Consider the following 25,906-nt stretch of genomic DNA (forward strand, 5'->3'; position numbering starts at 1 on the left):
AGCCAAAAAAACCTGCAAACCCACTTGTCAAACACAGGCTAGGTTATAATAACCTGAACCTCAGGTTCCCAAACAGGGCATATATATGATACTTTCCGGTGCCCTGTTTCAAGTCTTCTACAAAGTCAGAACAACATGAAATGAAGGATTTCCCATCCTACTAACGAGGATTAAACATTCTTTCATATTTATCTGTTTGTGTGCGCGTGTGTATTTATATTAATCTCACACATATGCAGAAGAGAAATTCAAGAAAACCTGTGCAAGCAACGCGGAAATCAGCGACAACGAAGAGACCAAAACTTGCATTTTCAACTAGTGGAAAAACAGTAGATAGATAAACATGTACGGTGTCTAACTGTCTACAAGAAGCTAAATAACATTAAAACCTAGCTACTGCAACGCAAAAACCCTGCTTTTATTGCACATTGTCATTTACAGAATCACAGCCCCCATTCCAGCTTGGTGTAGCTATTAATATTATACCTCAGCTGGCCCAACTTATTTTTTTGCTCAAGAGTAGAGTATGCCAGTACATGAAACCCTATTTCCTTCTTACAGGGTTTTGATCCGATAGCGTGCTGCATACCTCTCCTGCGTTCTTTCCATTTGCTGACTGATGCGACCGCAGCCGCTGGTCCGTTTCTTTTCTGGGATGGTGCTCCGCTTCATGACATCTTAGTCAGAAATCCGGCATACCACTTGATCTAGACGAGTACTCCGACACCAACTTGAGAAACATGGAAGACTTGTCCTCTAATAATCGAGCTGGAGTGTCAAACTCTGCAACTCGACCTGCAAAACATCCCAAAACCAAGTACGATAAAACTAATAACATTGCTAAATGCAAATTATCAACAAGTCTTAAGGCGAATTATGTGGAATTGCAACAAAACTTGCATGCTAAGAAGCATGAACATGGACACAGAAATGGACATGGCACACATTAGCTAGGTTTGGCATCTCCTAAAAAAGTTAAAAAGTCATTATCCTATTTAAGTCACATCACCTCTCTATCACATCACTTCAAACCCAACTCATATTTCATAAAAGATCAAAAAGTGCACTTATTTAGAATATCTCAAACAACGCTAAAAAAAATAGGGTACGGACACAATGGGGTTACAGCCAAAAAATATATATTTTTATAAGAGGCATCAAATGTATATTTGAATGTATTTTTATTTTTTCTCTACTTTTTCCCATATATTTTAATTTAATCCCAAATCAGCTTTCTAAATTGTTTTTTCGTTACCTTTTTTATTTAAAAAAATAAAAGAAACTATAAATGTACTAGGGCATGTCCATCAAATGTCCCAATGTGTCCTACAAAAAATAATAATTTAAAATCAGCACATTGGACACGTGGACACGGCACCCATATTGGAGTGTCGGTGCTTCTTAGCTTGCATGTCTACTAAGGGGTGGTTTGGGATGATCTAAATAAGTGCACTTTTTGACTTTTTACGAAAAGATGTTCAGAAAAGTAGAGAGTGATGTGATGGAAAAAAGATAAAAAAATAAAAAGTGTGTACTTATTAGTATACCCCAAACAAGGCCTAAATTGAAGAAATAGGAACAAAGTTTTACTGTACGCACCATCACTGAGGACCAGAACCAGATCGCTGTCGATAACAGTTGGTATACGATGAGCTATAGTGCACACAGTGCAGTCCCTAAACTCTGTTCGGATAATCTTCTGAATAAGGTTATCTGTGGCTGAATCAACTGAAGCTGTTGCTTCATCAAGAACCAAAATTCTTGCCTGTTTTAGCAAAGCCCGGCCTAGAGAAACAAGTTGCCGCTGTCCAACACTCCAGTTATCTCCATTCTCTAGGACTAAAATATCAAGAAAATACAATATCTTGATTAGTCACAGACAACGCTACAAGGAAAGCATCCAGATTAATATTAATAGAGCTTAAATTTAATACTCAAATATTTAGCATACCTGGTGTGTCAAGCTTTTGCTCTTTCTGCCTAACTATCTCCCTGAGCTGACACTTGTCAAGTGCCTGTGCCAATTAAAAATACGATAATTAAAAGGGCACAATGTGAAAAATGGACATGTGCTAAGCAAGTCATCTCTGGTACTATGTTAAACAGGCGAACAAAAAATAAAGGGGAAATGGCATTTCAGTGGGACAGTCCCAAGACAATTGCACTACATATGGGAATCTTTTAGGTGCATAGGATATGCTTGCACCCCCATGAAAATGAGATTACTTTACCACAGTCTCACAGATTTGAGATTCCCCAAAAATAAATAAATGAAACCACTGGAAAGCCAGACTTTAACAGCACAATTTTATTTATTTATGTACTTATTTTTGCAATAATTTATAAAAGGAACTGAGGAACATATGAAGAGTTCAAAAACGAAATTGAGGGAAGTGCAAGTCAAGTAACAAAAATGGGATCACTGTGATTTTGGAATAATTTAAAGGGAAAATTGCATTTACATGGAAATAAATCAAAATAATTGCACTTTCATAAAGGTGCGAGCCGGAGCAAATGAGAGTTGTGTCCCATCCCATGCCACAATTTTCACTTGCACCGGACACATACTCTCACTACTGAAAGTGCAATTATTTTGAACTGTTACCATTTAAATGCGCTTTTCCCTAATTTAAAATCAATTCAGATATCCACAATATATGGGATATTTCTCAACTTCAAAAATTTAAGGACTTGCTAAAATTGTATAGTTATGTGGATATACCAAAACAAAGAAAGAAAAGGCCAAGTAGATTTTAACCTGCCAAATTTCTTCATCTGAGAGCTCCTCAAGGGGATCAAGGTTGCCCCTAATCGTCCCTTCAAATAAGGTTGGATCTTGGGGTATGATACTCAGACGGCTACGAAGGTCATGAAGACCAATTGTTGAAATATCAATGCCGTCTATAATAATTCTGCCACCTGCTGGTTCAATCAATCTGAACAATGCCTGGATCAAAGTAGATTTACCACTTCCAGTGCGCCCAACAATTCCAATCTTCTTCCCACCAGGAAATGTGCAGCTTACCCCATGAAGCACTGTAGGAAGATTCTCCTTGTAACGAACCTTCAGAAAACAAGATATTAATCAGATTAGATTTTTCTTTTCCAAGAGATAGTCATGATAATATTTTATAATAGAAGGGACTGCCCCTTGTCAAGTACAAAGCCTTACTCTTAAAAATAATATATTAAAAAAAAAAATTGAATTACAAGCCTAATTCACAGGAAAGAGTCAAGGCATTAGTATGCGGCTCACATGGCATGAGCCTCTTAGTGGAAAAAAGATCTCCATTTAACACAAGATAAAACTAATGCAATTAATGTACAATCACTCTTGAAAATTCTACACAAACTTCAAGTAAGTTGCTGGAGGTCACTATTTCTATTATTTGGAATAAATCGATGACGTGGGATGGCAGTTGAAATTGGAACAAGCAAAGGGAAAAAGGCATAAAAGAAAATAAACAAAATCAATTCTCTGAACTCAACATTATTCTCAATATCAAAGGTGCCTCCCAGTAACAATAAGCAGACTATTTATAGGCAAACCCCAAGGTTCCAAATATGGAAATAAACAATATAAATCCCCAAATAAATGAAACTACATAATTAACTCATAAAATTAAGAAATCTTAAAACCATGCATACATAAAATAAATCAATGCTGAATCTTCTGCCCCCGTCTCACGTAGGGCAGGGTCTCACACATGAATCCCATCAACCGGTGTTTTTAGAATTAGCATAAATAATATATTATACATCACTTAGAAGTAAACTTGATCGCACAATAAATGTGTAATCCCATGAATCAAAATGAACAATAAATAGATAAAAGATGTCTCAAGTAAGCATTCAACAAAAATCAACTAGATTGGGTAAGTTTCCATCTCAGTACCCGAACCTAATTGCATGATGAATGTATAATCCCATGAATCAATATAATCAAAAAGCAGATAAAAGATGTATTAAGTTTCCAACAAAAAGGAAGTAGAACAGATAAGTCTCTTTACCAGCACTAGACACCTTAATCTAGAAGCAGAATGAAGGCATAAGCAGAAGGTGGAAGTGAACAGCATACCTTTAAATCAATCAATTCAATTGTTCCACTCTCAGGCCACGACGATGGTGGACGAGAATCCTCAATTATTGGTGGAGCCTCACTAGGGATTTGGCAGTACTGATAAATCCTTTCTATGGAAATAATTTTATTTTCAAGCTTGCAAAAGCTAAGTATCCATCGTGATAACCGTGTATTCAAATTAAGGCCATATGTCACAGCCAGGCCTGCCATGCCTACATGGGAAAAACACACTTGATCAGAAATTGCATAGAATAACTGACATTTTGTAACAATTTTTAAGTACTAGTTTTTTTTTTTTTTTCTTCTTCTTTTTATTAGATGGTTTTCAATGGCATTTAAGCCATTTCCCATTACGAGTTCAGGAACTTATATCTAGGAAGGGTCCACCAGTCCAGTTGTCTTAAGATTCTCAAGTGTGGCATAGAGAACAAGCTTGTGGTTTAGTACAAACCAATGTCAAACCATCTATAGCAATACCTAATAATACATAAGACAGCTGATTATTTCTCAAAAAGGACAATCTTACTTATCCTGACCATCTGGGGAATTTACCTTTCAGGTTATCAGGATGAAGCCATCTCACAGTTCACATGCCCAAAAAAAAAAAGTCATAACAGCAATTAACTCCATTTAAATTTCGAACTATCACGTTCCTTTTTTTTTTTTTTTACTCCTATTTTTTAATGCCTAGTATCAGTATTGTTTAAATGGTGACTCTGCATTACCACTTGGACTGATAATTGGCACAAAACATGCCGAATATTTTTGGGTGAATAACATGCCGAATATAATGTCTTATAAACCACAAATTTTTTAATGACACAAAGATCCAGTGAATTTCCTTGTGAGAATAACTAAAGCTGTTCTGAATTTAAATAATTTGTATACTTACTTGGATCTATACTTCCATGAGGGAAGCTCACGAGTAAAATCATGCAGAAAGCAAATACAAAGGTTGAGAGTAACTCCATGCGTAAGCAGAGCCACTCAATGGCTGCAAGACTGCAGAAGAACGGGCGAGCAAAACAATCAAGAAGATAAAGATTCCTCTTCATGAACCGCTTTTCTTGACCAAATCCTCTAATTGTGGCTGCTCCGGCAATTGACTCACCAAAAAGATGGATGATTGGGGATTTCTGGATGCTTACAATCCGGACCAATTCCCTTGACGAAGCCATGTAGTATTTCTGCAACTCGGATATTATAATTTAATCAGGAGATATATTAACTGTACACCATTAAGCAGTTAAATTAAATGTAAATTGCTGAACCCTTAAATTTGCATTAGAAGTCAAAACAATCAAGTAGAAAAATTAGAACTGCGTATAAGGTCATGCTTGCTCTTCTCTAACAATCAATTAAAACTAAACTTCCATGCGAAGATGCCTCTTAATAGTTCAAGACAGGCAGACGTAATCGCGTTTCACATGCAAGTTGCAACCTTCATTCCAAAATTTTCCATTCTATGCATGAGAACAAGAGGCACACGTATAACCTGGAACAAGTTTTATATCCAACAAAGCTGAAAAATGTAATGATTGAAAGTGCAAGGACTGCTTTTCTAAAAATTGTGAACAGAAGCTGGAGGGTCCCGTCAGGCAGGCGGGTTGGGCCAGGTTTAAACGGATAAAATAATTATTAAAATATTACTCAATATACACATGGATTAAATAATTATGGTTAGAACTTTAAAAACCATTAGCCTCTTGCCCCACATTAGAAAAACCAGAATGCAGGAGGTATTTCATCAAACCAAACCAAGCCTTAAGTCCTTATCGTCATAAAAAGCTAATGCTTTAGTTTTCAGAGCTACATCATCAGAACAAGAATGCAAGATGAATCCTTTTATCTATAAAAGCCAATGCTTTGTTAGAAGTTATCCCAAATACATTATCTATTCTATAATGGTTCCGTTAGAACGAATGGGGATGAGGGGCCACGTAAGAACAAAGATCCATAAATACTTGTACAAATTGCATATAAGGGGTTTTACTCAAAAGCTGTGGGGCGTCAGCAGCCCCATTTGGTCTAAACATGGGTCCGCCCGTGGCTGCGTCTGACCTAAAGTTAGGGGAAAAAATCAGCTCACTGGTGGTTATCATAAGGGATGCATGTAGGACAAATAAGGGAATTTCACAAGAAAAAACAAAGCAAATTTTTCCTTTGCTATGTTTTTTATTTGCAGGTAAAATTACTTTAATTTGGTAAACTCAAATGAGATGGACCGTAAGTTGGGAAAATTTTAAATGAGAAGATATGTGAAGAAAATAGCATCGTTGGCCAATTTCCTAAGTAGACCATTTTTTTCTCATTTCAATTTAACCTCCATCAGGAACCAGTCCAGTGACCATGTAAGCTACATTAAATTGTTTGAATCCTTAAATGGTAACTTTTTCATCCATAGACTGGCTTAATTTAAGGGAAGGTAAAGTCAGCAGCCACTCCATCCACTTTTTCTTACCATCAAAGCTATAGCACAGAAAAGAAAAGTTTGTGCTTTTACAAAGGCAGGAGCTGAGGATAGTGTCAATAAAAATTGACTACAACTAGCTCGGAAATCCAAAGAGGATCCCATGGTTTTGGAAAGAAACCTTCCGAATAAAAGGTATGGCAATTTAATTAGGGGTGAGGCAACAACGTATTGATAATCCTGGTGTTAACATGATGCAGCATGTATGTAATTATTATAAAAATTTAAAGTAGAAATGAGGTTAACTTTGGGGGAAAGTTTGACAATTGAGATGTTAACATGGATTATGGTATTAGGGAGCTTCTATTTACACACCACAATCTATCTTAGTACACACCATTACTCAATTCACACCTACACACATTTTGATTCTTTGAATTTTGCTTAATTCATATCATTTATCCCCAAATACCCCATCTTCAAATTCTAACCCTAACCTTAACCCATCAGCCACCCATTGTTGCCACCTAGGCCGCCATGCCCCTCCCCTCCTCCGCCCTTCCTCAACTTCCACAATAATCCCAGTCCCCTCCCCAACCCGACACCCCTCGCCTCGCTTTGTGAATGAATCCAATTTAGCACTTTGATTTTAAGAGCTTTCCTATTATGGTTAGGTTTTCTACTTATTTACGAGTCATTCACTCTTGTAAACACAATTTGAGAGTTAATGCAATATTGATTTTTCAACTAACTCACATGGTGTCAGAGCCAAAGTACTTGGGATAGGCAAGGTGCATGTCCTTGGCATGCATGCAGAAGGTGCTACCGAGTAAGTACATTGCAGTAAGGGAAGGTGTGAAGCGAAATCTCACATCGCCTAAGTAGGGAAGTAATGTTAAGCATATAAGCGTAAGTGTACTTTCACCTCAACATCTAGCTTTTGGTGTTGAGGTCTACCCAAAACTATGTAACAACCTCCCCCTCTCCATCTCTATCCCTGCAACCCCCTTCACCGCTACCTGCAGCCCCCTCTCCTCCTCCTCCTCATTCAAACTCTACATCTAGAAACTCTCTCTCTCTCTGTGCAGCGTGGGGGTTGCTGACGTGGGGGCAGTGAAGGTGGTGCTTTGTGACCGGTGGGGAGTTACAATGTGGTGGCGCAGTAAGGGGTGAGGGGGGTTGCGATGGTGGCTGGGGCAGGGGGCAGGGGGGCAGTGGTGGTGGCTGGTGACAACTAGCAGAGGTGGGGAGCGGCAGAGGGTGACGACCGATAGCGGAGGTGGTTGGAGGGAGGCATGTACATTTTGTCCTCCATGCTAATTTGTTCAATGGACACAAACGTAATTAAAAAAAAATTCAGAAACAGTGTGTACTAAAAGTAGTTGTGTACAGGTAGAAGCTCCCATGGTATTAGTACTCCATCCATCCCATTATATGTATACAACTTATCTTTTTTTGGAGTTTCCATTTGTGTATTTGTTTGGAAGGTTTAAAATTTTAATCATTATTTTCTCATATTACCCTTTCTTTACATTTATGTTTAAATACAATCACAAACCAAACTAAACCTTGTATCCCAATCAAGTGGGGTCGACAATATGAATCTTTTTCTCCATTTTGCTTTGTCAAGGACTATATGCTCAATTAAATTAAATGAACTCATATCTTTCTTCTTCTTTTTTATGAACTTACGATATGGCATTTATTATGAAGATTTCACAAAGATATTTCTCCGAAAAGATAGTCTGTCAATACCTGGAAACAAATCGTTAGGGTTTGACAACTCAGATGACCATAAAATGGCAACAAATGTAGCACTCCACTTTATTAATGTATATACCTCAGATTTAAGAAAAGTCATGCCTTTTGGGTCAACAGCACAAGCACAAGCACAAGCAAACCAGAAATAGGATAACACTTGTAAGGAATAATAATATAAAATAAAATTAAAAAAAAAACACAGAAGTTGAGTTTTAAGAATAAATAGGAGAATACTCCAGAAAGACGCTAATGAATATTGTTGTTAAGAATCAAGAAAGGACACAAATATTGGGTTTTGTAAAGCTGATTAACAAATATTCTTCAGCTAGAAACACCAAATGAATAGCAAATCAATGGTTCTTCAGCTCAGATGAACCCTCTTTCAGAACTCAAAACGTGCATTACATGCTGGTAGTTTCACACTGAAATTTTTAGATTACAAATTTAAGGCAGAAGACTATTAATCACCTGCATCCACAAGCAAGCAATGGCCATTGGAACAACAAGGAGCAAGATTTGCCAGGTAACTTCTGTCATTACACCAACTATACCAAGAAGCTGGATTGTTGTTGAAGCAAACCCACCAAGTCTAAAAGGAATATCAAGATCAACAACACTTTGATCAATGGACACCTGGAAAATTGAAAATAATTTATTACATTAAATTGTGTGAAATAATGGTAACAGGTGGTAAGAGACAAGAACAAAGGCATCACTAATTTGTTGATCTGAAGTGCCAATAGTTGTTGAAGTGGACATATCTTTCAGCTCTAACATATAACTTACACGATTCAAGATCCTTCCTGCTGGAGTGGAGTCAAAGAAGGACATTGGTGCTCTAAACACGCTTATAAGCATTTTTAGAAACAATTTTTGCGCAGCTGCTAGACCAAATGTAGCTACAAGTACAGCTCGGACAAATATAAACAAAGAACTCCCAAAAGCAAGAGCCATATAAACAACAAGAAGGGCCATGCTACTTGCTCTAGGTTGATCTCCTGGAGTTTGAGGATTTGCCCAAGCCATCCACCAATTACTAGCTATTTGAAGCACCTGAAACAGTGTTTGTGCAAGAATGATGAGTGGAATCAGTAAGCCTTTATAGGCTGCAGCCATATATGACAGGTACACTTTCATGTTAACTCGTCCTCTCTCCCTCTCCTCTTCTTGAACAAGTTGCTTTTTTCTTGAACGTTTTGCTTTCTTTTTCTCACTAACTGCTTTCTGGTCTGAAGTTGATACACCCTCTTGTACTTCCTTCGCCAAACTGTCACTTTTATTTTCAACTGCATCGCAATTTTTACACAATATATCATCAGATCCATCATGAAGGTTGCTTTCATCTGACTCTTCAGATAAGTGATTGGGAATATCCATAGATTCAATTGCTTCATGGTGAGCTGAAACCAAAGCTTTAAAATCGGTTCCTGCCTGCAACAGTTCATCATATTTCCCAGCCTGAATGATATGGCCTTCCTTAAGAACCTGCAAACAGAAGGAAAAGAATCAATTTAATACTACAGCTCTTAAAAGACCAAAAAAATTCGAGTTCCATGTTGATACCCAAAAGTGGCTACATTGGGCTTAGAGGCCAGAGTCATAAGAAAATAAAATGTTGCAAACAATAATAAGGAATGCTTCTACCTTAGCCTCCCTCTCTCCTTTCTCTTATGGTTTGGAAATTCTCAAGCTTGTAATATAAGCCAGGTAGAAAACCTGTATCACCATTTTAGCCATTGTTCTGCCTCTCATCCCAAAATTAAGGCAGAAAATTAAACTACAAAAATTGTTTACGAGTGAAAAATGAAACAAACTCTGAATGGGGCGGAGACTAACAAAAGCAGTTCAGCTATAAAGCTTTAAATTAATGAACTTAAACAACCAACAGACATACTAAAAAATCCTTCAGAATAAAATTTAAATGATGTACCCCAATTAATAATATGTCATATAAATGTATAAAGAAAAGCTCATCCCATACCAGTATCATATCAGCGGCTGGCAAAAATTCAACTTGATGGGTTACAAAAATCACAGTCTTTGTGGCTAGTGCTGTCAATATGTATTCCTGCAGTTCCATGCCAAGAGCTTAGCCAAACTCTACTCATTTCATTTGCAAAGTGGATTATGCAATAAGTAATACCAACCTTAAATAATTCCGACCCAGTGTGCGCGTCAACAGCACTGAAGGGATCATCAAGTAAATAAATGTCTGCGTCTTGATAAAGTGCCCTTGCAAGCTGCACACGTTGCTTCTGTCCACCACTCAGATTTATGCCTCTATCACCAATAATAGTCTGATCTCCATGTGAGAAAAGCTCCATGTCCTTTTTCAGTGAACAAGCATGAATAGCATTCTTGTACTTGGCCTTATCCATTGGGCCACCAAAGAGTACATTTTCTTCTATATTTCCTGATTGTATCCAAGCTGATTGAGAGACATAAGCAGCAGAACCACATACTCTAACCTAAACAAACACACACACAAAAGAAATTACATTGTGAACTGAAATCCAAGATACAAAGGAGCTCATAAGAGCATCTCCAATCCTTCATCAAATTTAAATTTGATGAAAATTTTGGTGAAAATGAGGTCCAATCCTTTCATCAAACTAGTATCAAATCAAGTTTTCACCAAATATTTCATCAAACCATGTATGAATCACCAAATTTCCAACCACCCTTTTTTCACTTAAGTCTGATGAAATTGTTAAAAGATGTAGGATTGGATATTGGTTTTTATACACCTAAATTGATTAGAGGAGGTTTTTGGGATAGGTTAGGTATTTTTAAAAAGAGTTGATGAAAATATTTTATTCTCACCATTGGAGTGAGCTATATCAAATAAAGCGTTGGTCTAAGTTCTCGAACATAAAAATTATAGCTAAAAACAACTTACTTCTCCGGATATTTTTGGAATCTCACCAAGGATGCAAGAAAGAAAGCTCGATTTCCCAGAACCAACCATGCCACAGACTGCCACGCGCATCCCCCTCTCCACTTTCAGTTGGATGCCCGATAATGTTGGCTTTGGAGAAGTTGGGTCCCAGCAGAATTCCCCATCCTTAATTTCTATAGCCACATTCGTGGAGCCTCGTGGTATGACAATGGTTGCATCCCCACGCAACTCTTCCTCCAGAAGGAACCCAGTAATCCGATCAAGAGACACTTTTGTCTGAGCCATCATAGACACCAGGTCGGGAAAATTTCTAAGCGGTTCTTGAAGGATTCTGAAAGTGGCCAAAGCAGAAAGAACACCACCTGCTGTAAGCTCACCACCCAACAATATGGCGGTACCAAAAGTGACCGCTGAAACAAAAATTGGGGAGCTCCAAAATATGAATGTTATAAACGCCTGAGAGTAAAGAGCTTTCCGGAGCCACTTAAATTCCACGTTTCTCATTTCCTCAAGCGTCACTCGGTACCTATCCTCCCAAGCTTGCAGCTTGAGAATCCTCATGTTCCTAAGACACTCGGAAGTCTTCCTCATCCTGTCATCTTTGGCAGCCATTAACTTATCTTGATAATCTTCCTGAACTCGTGCCAATGGGATAGTCACAACGATGGAGATAACGGTAGCGATCAAGGTTGCAACAGATGCAATCCCAACATTCTTATACAGAATCGCGAGGGCAAGAATGATTTGCAATGGAAGCATCCAAATGTCATGGAGATACCAAGAGTAGTCCCCCACTCTCTGAACATCAACTGCCATATAGTTAACAATCTCACCACTGGTGTGATTTTGCCTGGCCAAGCTTGAGAGCCTGAGTCCCTTCCGATATACCATTGCTGTCAGAGCCGACCTCACATGCATACCCAAAATGTCAACCCCAAGATACCACTGCCGGGTTGTTAAGGTCTCCACCAACTTTGCGGAGAAGAATATTCCAGCAAGAATATAACCTTCATTAGGGACAGTCTCATTTCCTCCTAAGTAATCCACAAAGTAGCTAATCATGTATGGACCCACATAAGAAACAACAGTATTCAAGCCAGCAAAAATGGCATTGCGGGCTGCCTCTTTCCAGAAAGACTTGAGAATAGCCCAAGCTAAGGAAGGCTGTTTCTGAGGGTTTTCAGACTTCAATTTCTCCCAATTTGCATTCAAAATCTTATAATTGGTCTTGGAACGATCTTTCTGTGCAAGAAGAGGAATGTCCTTCAGCTCAAGAGGTCTCTTTGCACCAATTGAGAGAATTGGGTTCAACCAGGAAAGTGTGGCCAAACTAAAGAACCCTGCTTCACTATAAGGAGTAACCTTAAGACACCCGGCATCTTCTTCAACAAGCAATGGCTCTTGAAGATCAGAGTTCCGGCATACTTGTATACCGGTGACACCTCTAATTGCAACAAAACAGAGGAAAGCAAGTGCAGGCAAGGCGGCCAAGTTTGCCAAAACATGAGAACTCAACAAGTGTTTTGTACCTTCTATTAGAAATTCTTTCCCATCAACATACAAAGTACACAAACAAATGAGCAAAGACAAAACCCACCACACCCTCAACAAAAATGGGTATTTCTCAGAGGCCTTGAATTTACAGTGAAGGGTTGAAAAGCTCAGCACAAACCAAGCTAAACCCTGAGATGCAGGCAAAACTACAAGGACCCAATTTGAACCCTTAATCAAACCAAAACCATCAAACCCCAAAACCAGTACTTGCAAAACCAACACATAGAAGCAACAGAAGATTGAAGCTTTGAAACCAGTACCAATTTCGATAATCCGAATTTCACCATCAACGCCGCGTCGAATTGGGACTGAATTAGCATTTGAATCGTCCTTGGAGATTCGAATTCGACCAACACACCCCGATATCTGTCGAGCAGATACAATGAAGAGAAACACGAAGAACAATGTCAAGTTTACGCAAATTGACGCTAGTTCCAATGTGGGTAAACCCAGAAACCCACCCAGAAGATTGTTTTGGGTTGAAAACAGAGCAGGGAATTCAGCGAACAAGAGGCTCATGCCCATAATCGATATCAATCTTTAAAGGATGAGAGTAATTGATATCGAGGAGTCGGTGCAGATTAGGAATGTCTAGGCGAGAGAGATCGAATGGTGAGAAGGGCATTTCACCATCTGGTGATGATTGTAGTGTTAAATGCGCGAAAACGATGCCAAGTCGCAGAGAAAAAAACAAATAGGTGTTCGTCGAGAGAGAATCTGCGGACACATTGCACATGAAAACAAAGCGATTTTTATCATCAAAAACGCAACACGGAAACACGAAGAGAAAGAGAACGCTTCTCTCTCTCTCTCTCTCTATCTCTCTGTCTCTTTCTATTATAACTTACCTCTATGCAGAACAGAAGGGGACAGAGAGAGAGAGAAAGAAAGAGTCCGTGAAATTGAAATCTGAAACCCAATGGAAAATCCAAAAAATACTGACCTGGGTAAATTCGGCAAGAAAGTCAGTTGGGAGAGCACAAAAAAGCTCCTTTATAAAGAGAAGATCTCAAGAACACAACACCCACTCTTTCTCTCTATCTCTCTGTGTACTACACAATACAACACCATTTGAACAAGATCATGGGTGATGAGTAGGCTGCTGGAATATTTTAGAGAGAGAAAAGGAATCCACCATGCTCCATTATTGTATTTAATACCTACATTACAACATAAGTACATTATAATATCTATATTTTGTTCCTTGATACTATATGATTTGTTGGTTACACTTGTGAGAGTCGTGTGAGAGTTTTGGACTTAAAAAATGGGCACTTTGTTGAATGGAGGATGAGATTGAATGTAGACGTACTTTGTTGAGAAGTATTAAGGAAGAACTACATTTATCAGGAAAAAAAATTAAAAAAATATTATAGATCTCAAATGGATTATCAAATCTGTCATAATTTATTTTGGATCTCTGGCATTACTTAAAAAATTATAAATATGTAAAGAGGGAGAGGTATAAGTATATATTGGGATACAAATAAAATATTATAGCATGTAGTGATATTTTTTTTTTTTTAACTCCTACCTGTATATAGTTCTCTCTAGTATTTAAAGCAAAATTCACTCATTCTTCATAACTAATAAATAATTATTAATTTAAATAATATTTTCCCTCAAGTTTACACAAATATTATAAATTTTTTAAAAAAATTAAAATAAAATAATATATATTTTAATATGAAAGATATATGATAATAGTAATTTTCATTTATATGGTTATTGATGAAAAGAAAATTAAGTGTTACATAAATTAAAAAGATATAATTATGTTAAAACTATAACTTATTGTATTTTTTATTTTATGAAAAATTATTGTAATTTATCCATTTCTGTTAATTGTTTATGAGATCATATAATCGGATACATTTGTTTTAATGAGATGAAACTCCCATATTGATGCTATTCATTTTAGGGAAAATTACAAATAAGTTAAAAAGTGGTGGCCTCTTTTGGGAATAAAGTAAAAAGTTATTTTTTGGCTTTAACTTATTTCGGGTCGTATCACTTTTTTTTTTTTTTTACATATTTTTTATAAAAAAATTTAAAAATTAAAAAATCAACTTTTAACAAATTCCTCAAAACAACCCAAAGTAATATCATTTATGGATGGTGCAAGTCATATCTTGTACAAAGTATACAAATTAGAGGTGATTGGACCATTAAACTACTTAAAATGTCACCTGACTCATAAAAAAAAAATAAAAAATCTTATTGTTGAATGCTTCAATTTTTTAAATGTTTAGTTAAATAAAATTTCATTTTGATATTTAGTTGGAGACTTCAAAAAATCTTGAGCCGCTATTGATACAAGTCTTTTCTATACGATTAAAAAATATTCATATATTATTTGAGACTATCACATTGAAATGTTATTTTTCATTTATTTTATACTAGATGTTTTTGGAGGAATAAGGAATTATTTGAAATGATCTAAATAAATATATTTTTTAACTCTTTAAGAAAAGATATGCAGAAAAATAAATAGATGATATGATTTAAATAAGTGCATTTATTTAATTTATGCCAAATAGTGCTTAATAGCAATTTCATGAAAAAAATTATAAAAATAATTTTTAATGTTTTGAAGTTTTTCATTAACATACTATTATTTTTTTTTACATTCCATTTAAATGATATTTTTTAATTTTTTTTTTATAAACAATGCTAAGAATACAAAATTTTAAATCTCTAATATTTTTATTTTTTTATTCACATTTTATACAATATAATTATACATAATTTTGTCGGTATAATTAATTGATGACGAGACGACGAGGCGGATGAGCCCACTCTTTAGTATTTTGGAGAGGGAGCGAGAGCGTGCTTGTGTTTTGATGAGCTGTTTGCTACTTTTAAACAGTTCGCTTTTGTTTTGTTGTTGTGTGCATGGCGGTGGCGATGTGACGCCAGCACTAAGCTTCTGTTAGGATGTTTTGAAAAGTTGATAAAAAATTTATTTTTTATTTTTTATCAAATTTTTTAATTTTTTGAAAAGTTAGTAAAAAGTTAATTTTTGACTTTTTGATTTAATATTTGTTTATAGTATCAAATCAAATTAAAATAATCAAAATATCCTTACCCAACATTTGTTTTTTACTTTTTTTTTATTTTTTTGTCATAGATTCCAATTTATAATTTCAACAATTTCGCTTTTGGTTTCCCAAATGAATTTTGTGGCGTTTTTGGCCGGAAGTTTTTTTTTTTCTTTAATAAAAAAACGTGGCGTTTTACCAAACATCCAAAACGGGACAACATTTAGTGTCTTTTGGCTCTTTGCCCATGCATGTATACCAAAACCAAAAATATTAAAAATTTTATTAAATGTTTTATACGAGAGACTCGTATAAGATTCATATAATGTGGATCTTACACATTTATAGGAAATGATAAAAATTTTAATAAAATTTTTAAAGTTTTTTGCATTGTTCAATTAATAAATCATTTTATTTTGTATTTTTCATTCAAACACAAAAACTGTTACATTTCCCACGTGAAAAAGTAAAGCTAAATTACCCTTTTCTCCTTTTATATTTGGTTCTTTTTTACTTTAAACTTTGTTTGGCAAAAAAATTAGGATTAAATTAGTTATTAAAAGACAAAATAGATTATAAAATTAATAAGATAAAATGTCACATTCAAATCATAATTATTTTACTTTTTTCTCTAAGTAGATATTTCAAAAAATAATTAAAAATCAGTAAAAAAAATTATAAATATTAATAATTAAATTTATAAATTTTTTCATCAATTTGTATTTTTTTTTCCTGCCTTCCACCGGGTTGTAATTCCCCCCTCCCCTAATAAAGCACTCTCCATCTTTGTTGGCTACTCTTTGAAATATAATTCAAAAATTAAATGAATAATAATAAAAAAATTGTCAAACTTTTCATTTCCCTTTTAGCTCTAAGAGCATCTCCAACGGTTCACCTAATGTTTCACCAAATCTGAGTAAAAAAATGGTCATTTCCTCAATTTGATACTGAATGCTCCAACGATTCACCTTCATCAAATCTCCTTCAGGACAACCGGATGGTCGACCGATTAGGAGGAATTTTTTTTTTTTTTTTAAACCTTTTTGAACTGTTTGAACCTACCTCCGTGGGTCAACCGGTTGGTCGACCGGTAAAGCCAATTTTTATTTTTTTTTACCTTTTTGAACTGTTTGAACCAGGCCAATTTCGCATGCACTGGTCGACCAGTTGGTCAACCGGGTGGTCGACCAGGTGGTCATCCAAGTGGTCGACCCATGTGTAAAATTCTGAAGCTTTTCTGCTTCAACGGTCACTCACAGTGTTTTGATGAAATATGTATTATGTCCTCAGTTTGATGAATCGTTTGCTAAAATCTCAATTTGATATCGATTTGGTGCAACCGTTGGAGCACCAAACAGTAACTTTTTCACTAAATTTTAAATTTGATGTCAACTTTGGTGAACCATTGAAGATGGTCTAAGGAATTAGTTGATAAAGCACTTTCTCTATCCTTTTACTTGTGCTTGGATAAGGTTTTTTTTTCTTTTTTCCTTTCTTTCTTTCTTTCTTTTTTTTCTCTTTATGTTAGAAAATTAATTAGTTAGTCCCAAAATATTAAGTGATATTGCTTAAGTGACTCTCAAAAAGTAATAAATCACAAAATACACTAGATTGTGTTTTTGGATCATGAGTTTAAGTAGATATTTGGGAGGAAAAAAATAAAAAAGAAAAAAGATGAGGCAAATGTAAATAAAATATAAGCTAATTTTTTACAAAAATTCACAATTCAAACACAATGTAAATGGATTATTCATTATTTTTAAATTATCTAATAAAGATGAGTCTACAGTGTCAGACTTATAAAAATTTCACAGCGTTATTAGTTGGTAGCGTATGGACAATATCAATTACTATATTAAAAAATTAATGAATAATTAATTATCATGTTAATGCATTGTAAACTATTAAATAATATAAGAATTATGAAACCATATGACTCTTAAGATAAGATCCAATTATTGAGAGTAGATATTTCTATAACATTTTTATAAAAGGAAGTGTCTATTTGATTGCATTTAATACTAAATAATTATGTGTATGTATATACTCCATTTCATATTAAAAAAGATCAGCCATACATGAGCATAAAGTATGAGATGTTTATTCAAAAAAATTATTGATAATATTAAGTTTAAATACCGGTGAAAAGGACAAATATATTACAAATTAACAATATAAATAGAACAAACAAAGAAAATAATTAGATTAATTTTGAATGTTAAAAGTCAAGCATTTGAGCAAAATGTCCCCTAACACTATATATTATTGATTTTTAATGTTAAAGGTTTTGCTCAAAATATCTAGTCCTAGTAAAGCATTTCATGCATTACAACCAAGTTATGATTTTAAATATTATTCTCTCCAACAATACTATGATCTTTTGAGGGGAAACAAAAAGTAGTAAATATTATTCTTCCCCCCCCCCCCCCCCCCCCCCCCCCCCCACTCTTTATTCTACTTTTACATTAATACTAATTAATTAAGATAACAATAATTGTATTGTTTAATATATCATTATAAAAAAGAAGTTCCACTTGACACCAACAAGAGTGTAGGCTCTCTTAATTCCACATCACTGAAATAATAAAGTTTGCAAACAATATTAATATAGTTTTTAGTATAAATAAAAAAATATATAAACTAGAAAAAGCAATAACTTTGTTTGGTTTCATTTTTTAAAAACAGTTTTCAGAAAATTCTGCATTTTTATTTTCCGTATTTTTTTATTTTTACTGAATTTTTTTATGCAAATTTTTTACTTTTTAGACACACCTAACATAAATACACCTAAAAAGTAAAAAAATTGAATTTTTTTTTTTAAATTCACTAAATACCAAAAATAAAAAAAAAAATACAAGAATTTAGTATATTTTTTGTATTTTTATATATTTCTTAATTTTTTAAGATATTTTTTCACAATTTTTTAACTTTTTAGACACATCTAAGTAAGGTGCATCTAAGAAAGTAAAAAAAATGTTTAAAAATTTAAAAAAATTCACTAAAAACAAAAAAATACGAAAATCAAAAAATTCAATTTTCAAAAAACATAATCCAGAAAACTTAAACCAAACACAGTGAATGAGTTTGTAGACTTAAAACATAACTTTAAGGCCTTGTTTGATTGGGGGGACTATCCACTATTTGGATTGTAATCCAAATAGTGCTCCTTATCCGTTGTTTGATTTTTTTTTAGTCCGCCGGACTCCATGTTCGGCCGGACTCCATGTCCCCCATATGGGGGACTATTGTGTCCTGGGGGGTGGGACAGAAAGTGGGGGACTATCCACTGTTGGGATTAGATGCGAAAATGACCATTTTGACCCTCTACTATTTAATTATGTATTATATTTAATAAAATTCAATAAAATTTAAATGTCTCAATTTAAAAATAAAATAATTTTATTTAACTTTTTATTGATATTTTATTTATTTAATTTTTTAAAATAATTTTTTATAGATATTTTATTGATGTTTTATTTTAAAATTTTGTTTATAATTTATTTAATTTCATTATTTAAATTGTAATAGGTGTTTTATTTAAAATTTCAATTACAAAATAATATAAACAAATTTAGTGGTTATTTATTTATTTAATTGTGTAAAAAAATAAATTTATTTAATTGTGTAAATAAACAAACACAGTAAATTATTTAATTGTGTAAATAAACAAACACAGTAAAGTTTTGTATGTAAAAAAAAATAATGATTTGTTATACAGTAATGATTTAAAACAAATTTTATTGATATTTTATTTATTTATTTATTTAATTTAAAAAAACAAATTTATTTAATTAAAAATAATTAAAATATTAAAGATATGTTTAATATTACTATTACTTAGTAAACAATTGAAAAAGGGCAAAATAGTATTTTGTTCATTTATCCTATCCAGTCCGTCCAACCAAACATTGGATTCACTGAAAATAGTGTTATCCAGACATCTAATCCCATGAAAAAACAAACACAGGATACATATCCAATCCGACCAAATAGTCCGGGGGATTCACAGTCCCAGGACTCAAGTCCGATGGATTCTAATCCCCCATTTTCCAGTCCGTCCAATGGACAATGGATTCATTAGCACGCGGATGATAATTCCTGCGTATGAAGGTGTAGAGATTATATATATATATATATATTATTTTAACTTATCTAGATGTAAAATATTTATTTTTTATTATATCATAACTTATTTTTTATGGGGAAATGTCAGTAAAAGAGTAATCAAACCCACAATTCGTAAAAATAAGATGTTCTTCAAATAAAATATAGATTATAATTTTTTGATTCTATTTTATGAAAAATTGATTTGCATTTGTCTCGACGTTATATGATGTAACTTTTTATGCTCTATTATTTTTGTATCTATTGAAAAATTAAATCAAAACAAAATGTTGTAATCTATATCGGTAAATGCATGTAAAACTTGTCTGTAAAATTTAGTTTAAGCTACTTTTTTATTTTTCTTTTTTTCTTTCTCTTCAGTGAATTTTTTCTAATTTTGGGTTATTTTTTAATTTTTTTAAATCTGTCTGGACTAGATTATCATAAAAGTTATAAATAAACAAAATTTAAAGTTCATTAACCTACGAAAAAAAAATAAAAAATTGCTTAGCCTACTTTTTTTTGGTTCTATATTTGTTTTTTCTTTCTAATTTTGAGTCAATATTGACTCAAAGTTGGAAAAAATTCGATCAAGGAAAAAAAAAATAAGCCCAAAAAAAATACCAATTTGAAATTTTCAATTTATAAATCAATATCGATCAATTTATAATATTTTTTATCACTTACCAATCAAATCTTTTGTATACAAGCAAGTCTACCAAAATTTTTTGTTTTAAGGCCAAGTTTGGGAAGTCCCAAATAATTTATCTTTTTATCTTTTTTTTCATCACATCACCTCTCTATTTTTCTGCACATCTTTTCATAAAAAGATAAAAAACGCACTTATTTAGGTCATCCCAAATAAATTTTTAATTTTTGGGTTTTATTTACTTATTTATTTTCTGGTCGGTTAAGCAATTTTTAGGTTTTAACTGCAAAGTCCAAACATGGGCTTGTATGATTATAACAACTCAACCAACTGTCTTGGGTGAATTTGTGGTTTGAATTGAAATGTGTATTTTTGTAGTTGATTGATGGGGACTTGAGTTTAGAACCAGAATGAACCACTAGTTGGACTACACCTCAACAACCACAAGTCACAACTACTACTTTTAATGTCGACCAAAATATTACAAAAAAATAAATACAATAAGTTATGGTTAAATCTTCAATTTATAAATGAATTTGTTGGAAAAAAAAAAAACAGAAAAAGAAAAGAAGAAGAGATTGGTGGAAAATTTTATTTTATTTTTTTTTCTTTCTTTCTTTTTTGGCTATAAATTTAAAATTTAATCACAATCTTAAATAACTGATTGAGAAAAGTGTTGGCAAATTTCATAATATGGCCAAAAAATGCAAAATTTTAATTTGTTATCATTTTTAAAATTTGTTTTTCCCTTGTGTTTTTAAAAACAAAAGGTAATGAAAAAATTTAGAAACATTCATCGTTTTCATATCATTATCATTATTGTGTAATAATATTTTTCAAACAAATCATTATCATTCTTGTGTAATAATATTTTTTAAACAAAAAAATTTAAAAATAAATAAAAATGAATTGTTTTATTTTTTTATTTCACACTTGTTGACCATTACATATGACGAGATGATATGTTTAAAGTTATTAATTTTTTTTTAAGCACAATCTGTGCACACATATAAAAATAAACAATTCAAATCATGAAAATAGAGTTTGTATGAGTGTGCCGGACCAAACTATAGGAAAAAAACTTCTCTCCACTAATTCAAACCGTAATTTACATGTAACACTGCAACATATAAGAGTTTTAGAAATTAATTTTTTTGATTTCTAAAAGTGAAAAATTTGTTGCAAAAGACATCACTACAACAAATAACACTTTTTGCAACTAAATTTTTGGTCGCCAGAAGTCATGTTTTAGTTGGCAAAGGTTTTTAGCAACTAAAAGTTTTGGTCGCCGGGTTTGTCACTGAACAATTGTCAAGAAAGGTTATTGGTGACTAAAAAACGTTTAGTCGCCAAAAGTAATAAATTGCCAACCATTTTTGTAGTCGCCAAAAGCATTAAAGTAAAATTATCTATAACATTTTCAGCGACTAAAATTTGTTGTTGCCAAAACTTGAAAATTAATTTTTACGACTAAAATTGTAGTCGCTAAATAATTTTTTTTTATTTCATGTTATTGTTTTTTATCTATTAAATATTTTAGCCACCTAAAGTTTAATTTTTTTTTTCGCTATTAAACTCTTGGCCACCGAAAGTCTGATTTGTATTTTCCTACTAAACCTTTAGTCACAAAAAATGTTTTGTTGTTCAGATTGTTTTTGTTTAGCTACTAAGGGTTGGTTTGGGAAGTGAGTTGGCTTTTTGACTTTTTTTGGTTATTTTAATCTGAGTTAAAAAGCTTGGTTTGGGAAGGGTTTTTTGATTTTTTGACTTTTTTGACTTTTTTTTGTGAGAGAAGAGTGTAATGATTATAGGTTGGATGTGATGTTTTGTTTTTTATGGTTAAAATAACCTATTTTGTCTTTTGTAGCTAAAATAGCCAAAAAAACTCCCAACCCAACTTGCCAAACGGAGGCTAAATAATTTAGTCACCTAATGTTTGATTTTTTTTGGCTACTAAAGTTTTAATAGTCTAAAATCTAACTTGTTTTTGCCTACTAAATCTTTAGTTGCCAAAATATGTTTGTTGTTTGTTTGCAATTTTGTGGCTACTAAAAATTTTAGTCCCATAAAGTGTGATTTATTTTTTGGCTACTAAACTTTCTCGTTTGGCAACATCACTTTTTAGCTTAAAAGTCAAAAAGTCATTAAAAAAAATCAAAAAGTAAACAACTTATACCAAAAAATCAAAAATTATCTTTTCTTTTCTACTTTTTGCACATATTTTCATAAAAAATTAAAAAGTCATCACAAGCATACTAATTTTTTTACATCATATTTTAGTCAAAAAGTCAAAAAAAATATTTAAAAAGCATGTTCCCAAACCAGCCTGTAGTGGCCAAATTTTTTTTTTTTTTTGCTACTAACTATTTAGTTGCTAAATTATATACTTCTTTTTGGCCTACGAATTGTTTAGTCGCCAAAAACATAATTTTATGTTTTTTCTCCAAATTATAATTTGTCTTCAACGTGTATGTATTCCGTGCAACCTATACTATGTATCTGAACAAAGCAATACATCTATTATCAACCATTCCACAATAGATTTCCATCCATTTCACTTCTAACTATCCAAAATGTATAATTGTAAATATAAAATTCCATACAAACCATAGTCCAACATGTATTACATAGTCGAAACATTTTTAATAATTTCATACAAAATATAACTATTAAGTTACAAAAATCAAGCCCTCTGTCACTATAGGAAATTACAGTTGCGGTGGTTAAAAAAAATTTAGTTACCAAAAGTTGTGGAATTTGTGACCAAAAATTATATTAGTTGGCAAAAGTACATGATTTAGCTATTAATTTTTTTAATTGGGGTATATTGATTATTGCAGACTAAAAAAAAATTTAGTCGCTAAAAATATGACAATTGGCGGCAAAAAATTTTTTTAGTCGCTATACAGTTAGGTTTGGCTACTAAAATTATTTAGTCGCTGAATGAAAAACAAATTACATTTTATCTTTGGCGACCAAACTTTTGGTTGCCAAAAATTTATTTCCAACGACAAAAAATTTTTTTAGTCGCTGTAGAGTTAGTTTTGACTACTAAAATGATTTAGTCGCCAAATGAAAAATAAAAATTTACTTTTTATTTTTAACGACCAAAAGTTTGGTCGCCAAAAATTTATTTTCAGCTATTAAAATATCTTTTACTACTAAAATTATTTAGTCGCCGAATGAAAAAAAAAAAAAAATCTACATTTTATCTTTGGCGACCAAACTTTTGGTTGCCAAAAATTTATTTTCAACAAAAAAAAAAAATTTAGTCGCTGTAGAGTTAGTATTGACTACTAAAATTATTTAGTTGCCGAATAAAAACAAAAATTTATTTTCAATGATTAAAATATTTTTTTAGTCGTTGTACAGTTAGGTTTTGCTACTAAAATTATTTAGTCACCGAATAAATAAATAAAAATTACATTTTATCTTTGGTGACCAAACTTTTGGTCGCTAAAAATTTATTTTCAACGACAAAAAATTTTTTTAGTCGTTGTAGAGTTGGTTTTAACTACTAAAATTATTTAGTCGCCGAATTAAAAACAAAAATTTACTTTTTATCTTTAGTGACCAAAAACTCAGTCACTAAACATTTATTTTCATCGATTAAATTGTTTTAGTTGCCAAAAGAACTAAAATATTTGACATTTCAAATTTAGCGCCCTTGTTTAATATTGGCGCCCTGTTTAGGTTTACACCTTCTTTTGTTCTCTCTCTCATACACAGTTTGTGACCACCAAGCCTCGCCTCATCTCACCTCATCACAGACCAACGTCGCACGCCATTGTCATTGCCAGTGCCAGCGCCAGCGCCAGCACCACCGCCGCAGCAGCATCTTTACAGGATCTCTCACTCACTCTCGGTCTGTCTGTTTGTTTATCTATCTGTCTCTCTCTCTCTCTATTTCTTGCTCTCTCCGTCTCTAGCCTTTGCCGTCGGTCTCTCTCTCTCTCTATATATATATATATATATATATCGTTGTCCCCCGTTCTCTATTCCCCCTATTTGTTTCTCTATTCCACATTCAGGTATTCTTTTCTCTCTATCCCTCTTTTTCTTTCTCTCTCTCCCTTCCCTCACCATAGCGGATCTATTTAATTTTATTTTTGATGTTGTAGGATTTTGATAAAATTATTTTAGGGTTTTACTCTTTTTCTACATTTGAAGCGTATATGAGCTCCAAGTTTTGTTTAATTCCACACTTTTGTTGCTCTGAGTAGTAAATTCGATCGTTGTGTACATTTGATGAGAGAGAAGAGCAATGGGAGCTGTAACTCAAGAAGCAATTGATCAGTTCAAATCATTAATGGACCAAGTAAGTTCTTTTTGCCATTGTTATTGTTCTCTATCAAGAATTTTTTATTTTATCTATTTGCATCGGTTTGGTTGTTGAGAAATTGATTAAAAAAAAAAAAACATTTGTGTTAAGAATAATTCTTCTATGCATTCGGTTATGGAGCTTCGGTTTTCTTTAGCCCTAAATAGTGAAATTTATCTATGATTCACATGTTTGAGTTGTTCTCTTTTTACTCGATTTTCTTAGTAACTGCGCTACATGTATTATATCCGAGTCTTGTGAATTCGTCGTGAAGTTTCCCCACCCCGCCAAATTTTTTTTTGAAAATTATTGTTCACAAACACCTTGTTTGGTTGCAGAGCTTTTCCAGAAGTAACTTGGGGTCCTTCAAGTTATAATGATTCAATGGAATTATGGCAGTTAATTTTCACTTTGCGCTCTGTTTTCCTCAAGGGAAAGTAATGCCATATCTGTCTCTTTTGCACTAGTTAATTATGGTAGTTAATTTTTCACATGTTCATTGATTTCCTTGTAAGTATGTATTTATAATTTTGTAAATCATTTTGGTTTCTATTCTAGGATCCACATAAAGGTTCTCCATTTAGATATTCAAAGAATTCAGTTACTTTTGCTTGTAATTTTTGGTAATATGTCTGCAATATCTTTCCATAATTTTAGTTCATGACATTATATTGTTAACCCATGCTGAGGGGAGAAGAAAATGTTTTATTAATTGATAATCCTGGGGACATAACAGCAATTTGTCTTTTGAATTTTATTAAGAAGATCCTCATAAGCAAGTGATTCATGGCACAGGAAGTATATCTTGAATACATTTTTGTGAGGGCTTTGTTGGGTAATCAAGAAGATGTGGTTTGGGATGTGTGGTAGTTAACAGGATCCTGAGGCAAATTGTTTGTGGTTCTCTCTCAAACTATCTCTGCCTAAATGATTAAAGGCATGGCAGTATGCAAATGAAGCTAATTAAATGGACACACTCCCATAATGATATTTGAAGATTCAGGGGCATATATACACAAATCTAGGCCATGCCCTCCTAATCCATACCTTGCCTTGATTTAATATTGAAAGCCAAAAAATGTGTTT

The 25,906-nt window shown here is 33.1% G+C and overlaps 1 protein-coding gene across 2 annotated transcripts; it reads right to left on the reverse strand.

Moving 5' to 3' along the window:
- Positions 1-278: 278 nt before the first annotated feature.
- On the reverse strand, positions 279-14,003 carry ABCC5 (multidrug resistance-associated protein 5). Of its 2 annotated transcripts, XM_082906965.1 has the most exons (12): positions 13,649-14,003; positions 11,152-13,422; positions 10,400-10,720; positions 10,234-10,320; positions 9,039-9,737; positions 8,721-8,885; positions 4,974-5,268; positions 4,079-4,293; positions 2,759-3,064; positions 1,952-2,015; positions 1,600-1,839; positions 279-795 (listed from the first exon to the last, which is right to left on the reverse strand). In XM_082906965.1, the coding sequence occupies exons 2-12, from the start codon at positions 13,228-13,230 to the stop codon at positions 683-685; spliced, it is 4,584 nt and encodes a 1,527-aa protein (XP_082763091.1). In that variant the 5' UTR covers positions 13,231-13,422; positions 13,649-14,003; the 3' UTR covers positions 279-682. The 2 variants fall into 2 exon arrangements, with proteins under 2 accessions (XP_082763091.1, XP_082763092.1); XM_082906966.1 differs by lacking the exon at positions 13,649-14,003 and having other exon boundaries at positions 11,152-13,622.
- Between the last annotated feature and the right edge of the window lie 11,903 nt (positions 14,004-25,906).

This window comes from Camellia sinensis, chromosome 14 (genome assembly GCF_055761805.1).
Source record: "Camellia sinensis isolate YWXY chromosome 14, ASM5576180v1, whole genome shotgun sequence".
In the NCBI taxonomy this organism is placed as follows: domain Eukaryota; kingdom Viridiplantae; phylum Streptophyta; class Magnoliopsida; order Ericales; family Theaceae; genus Camellia; species Camellia sinensis.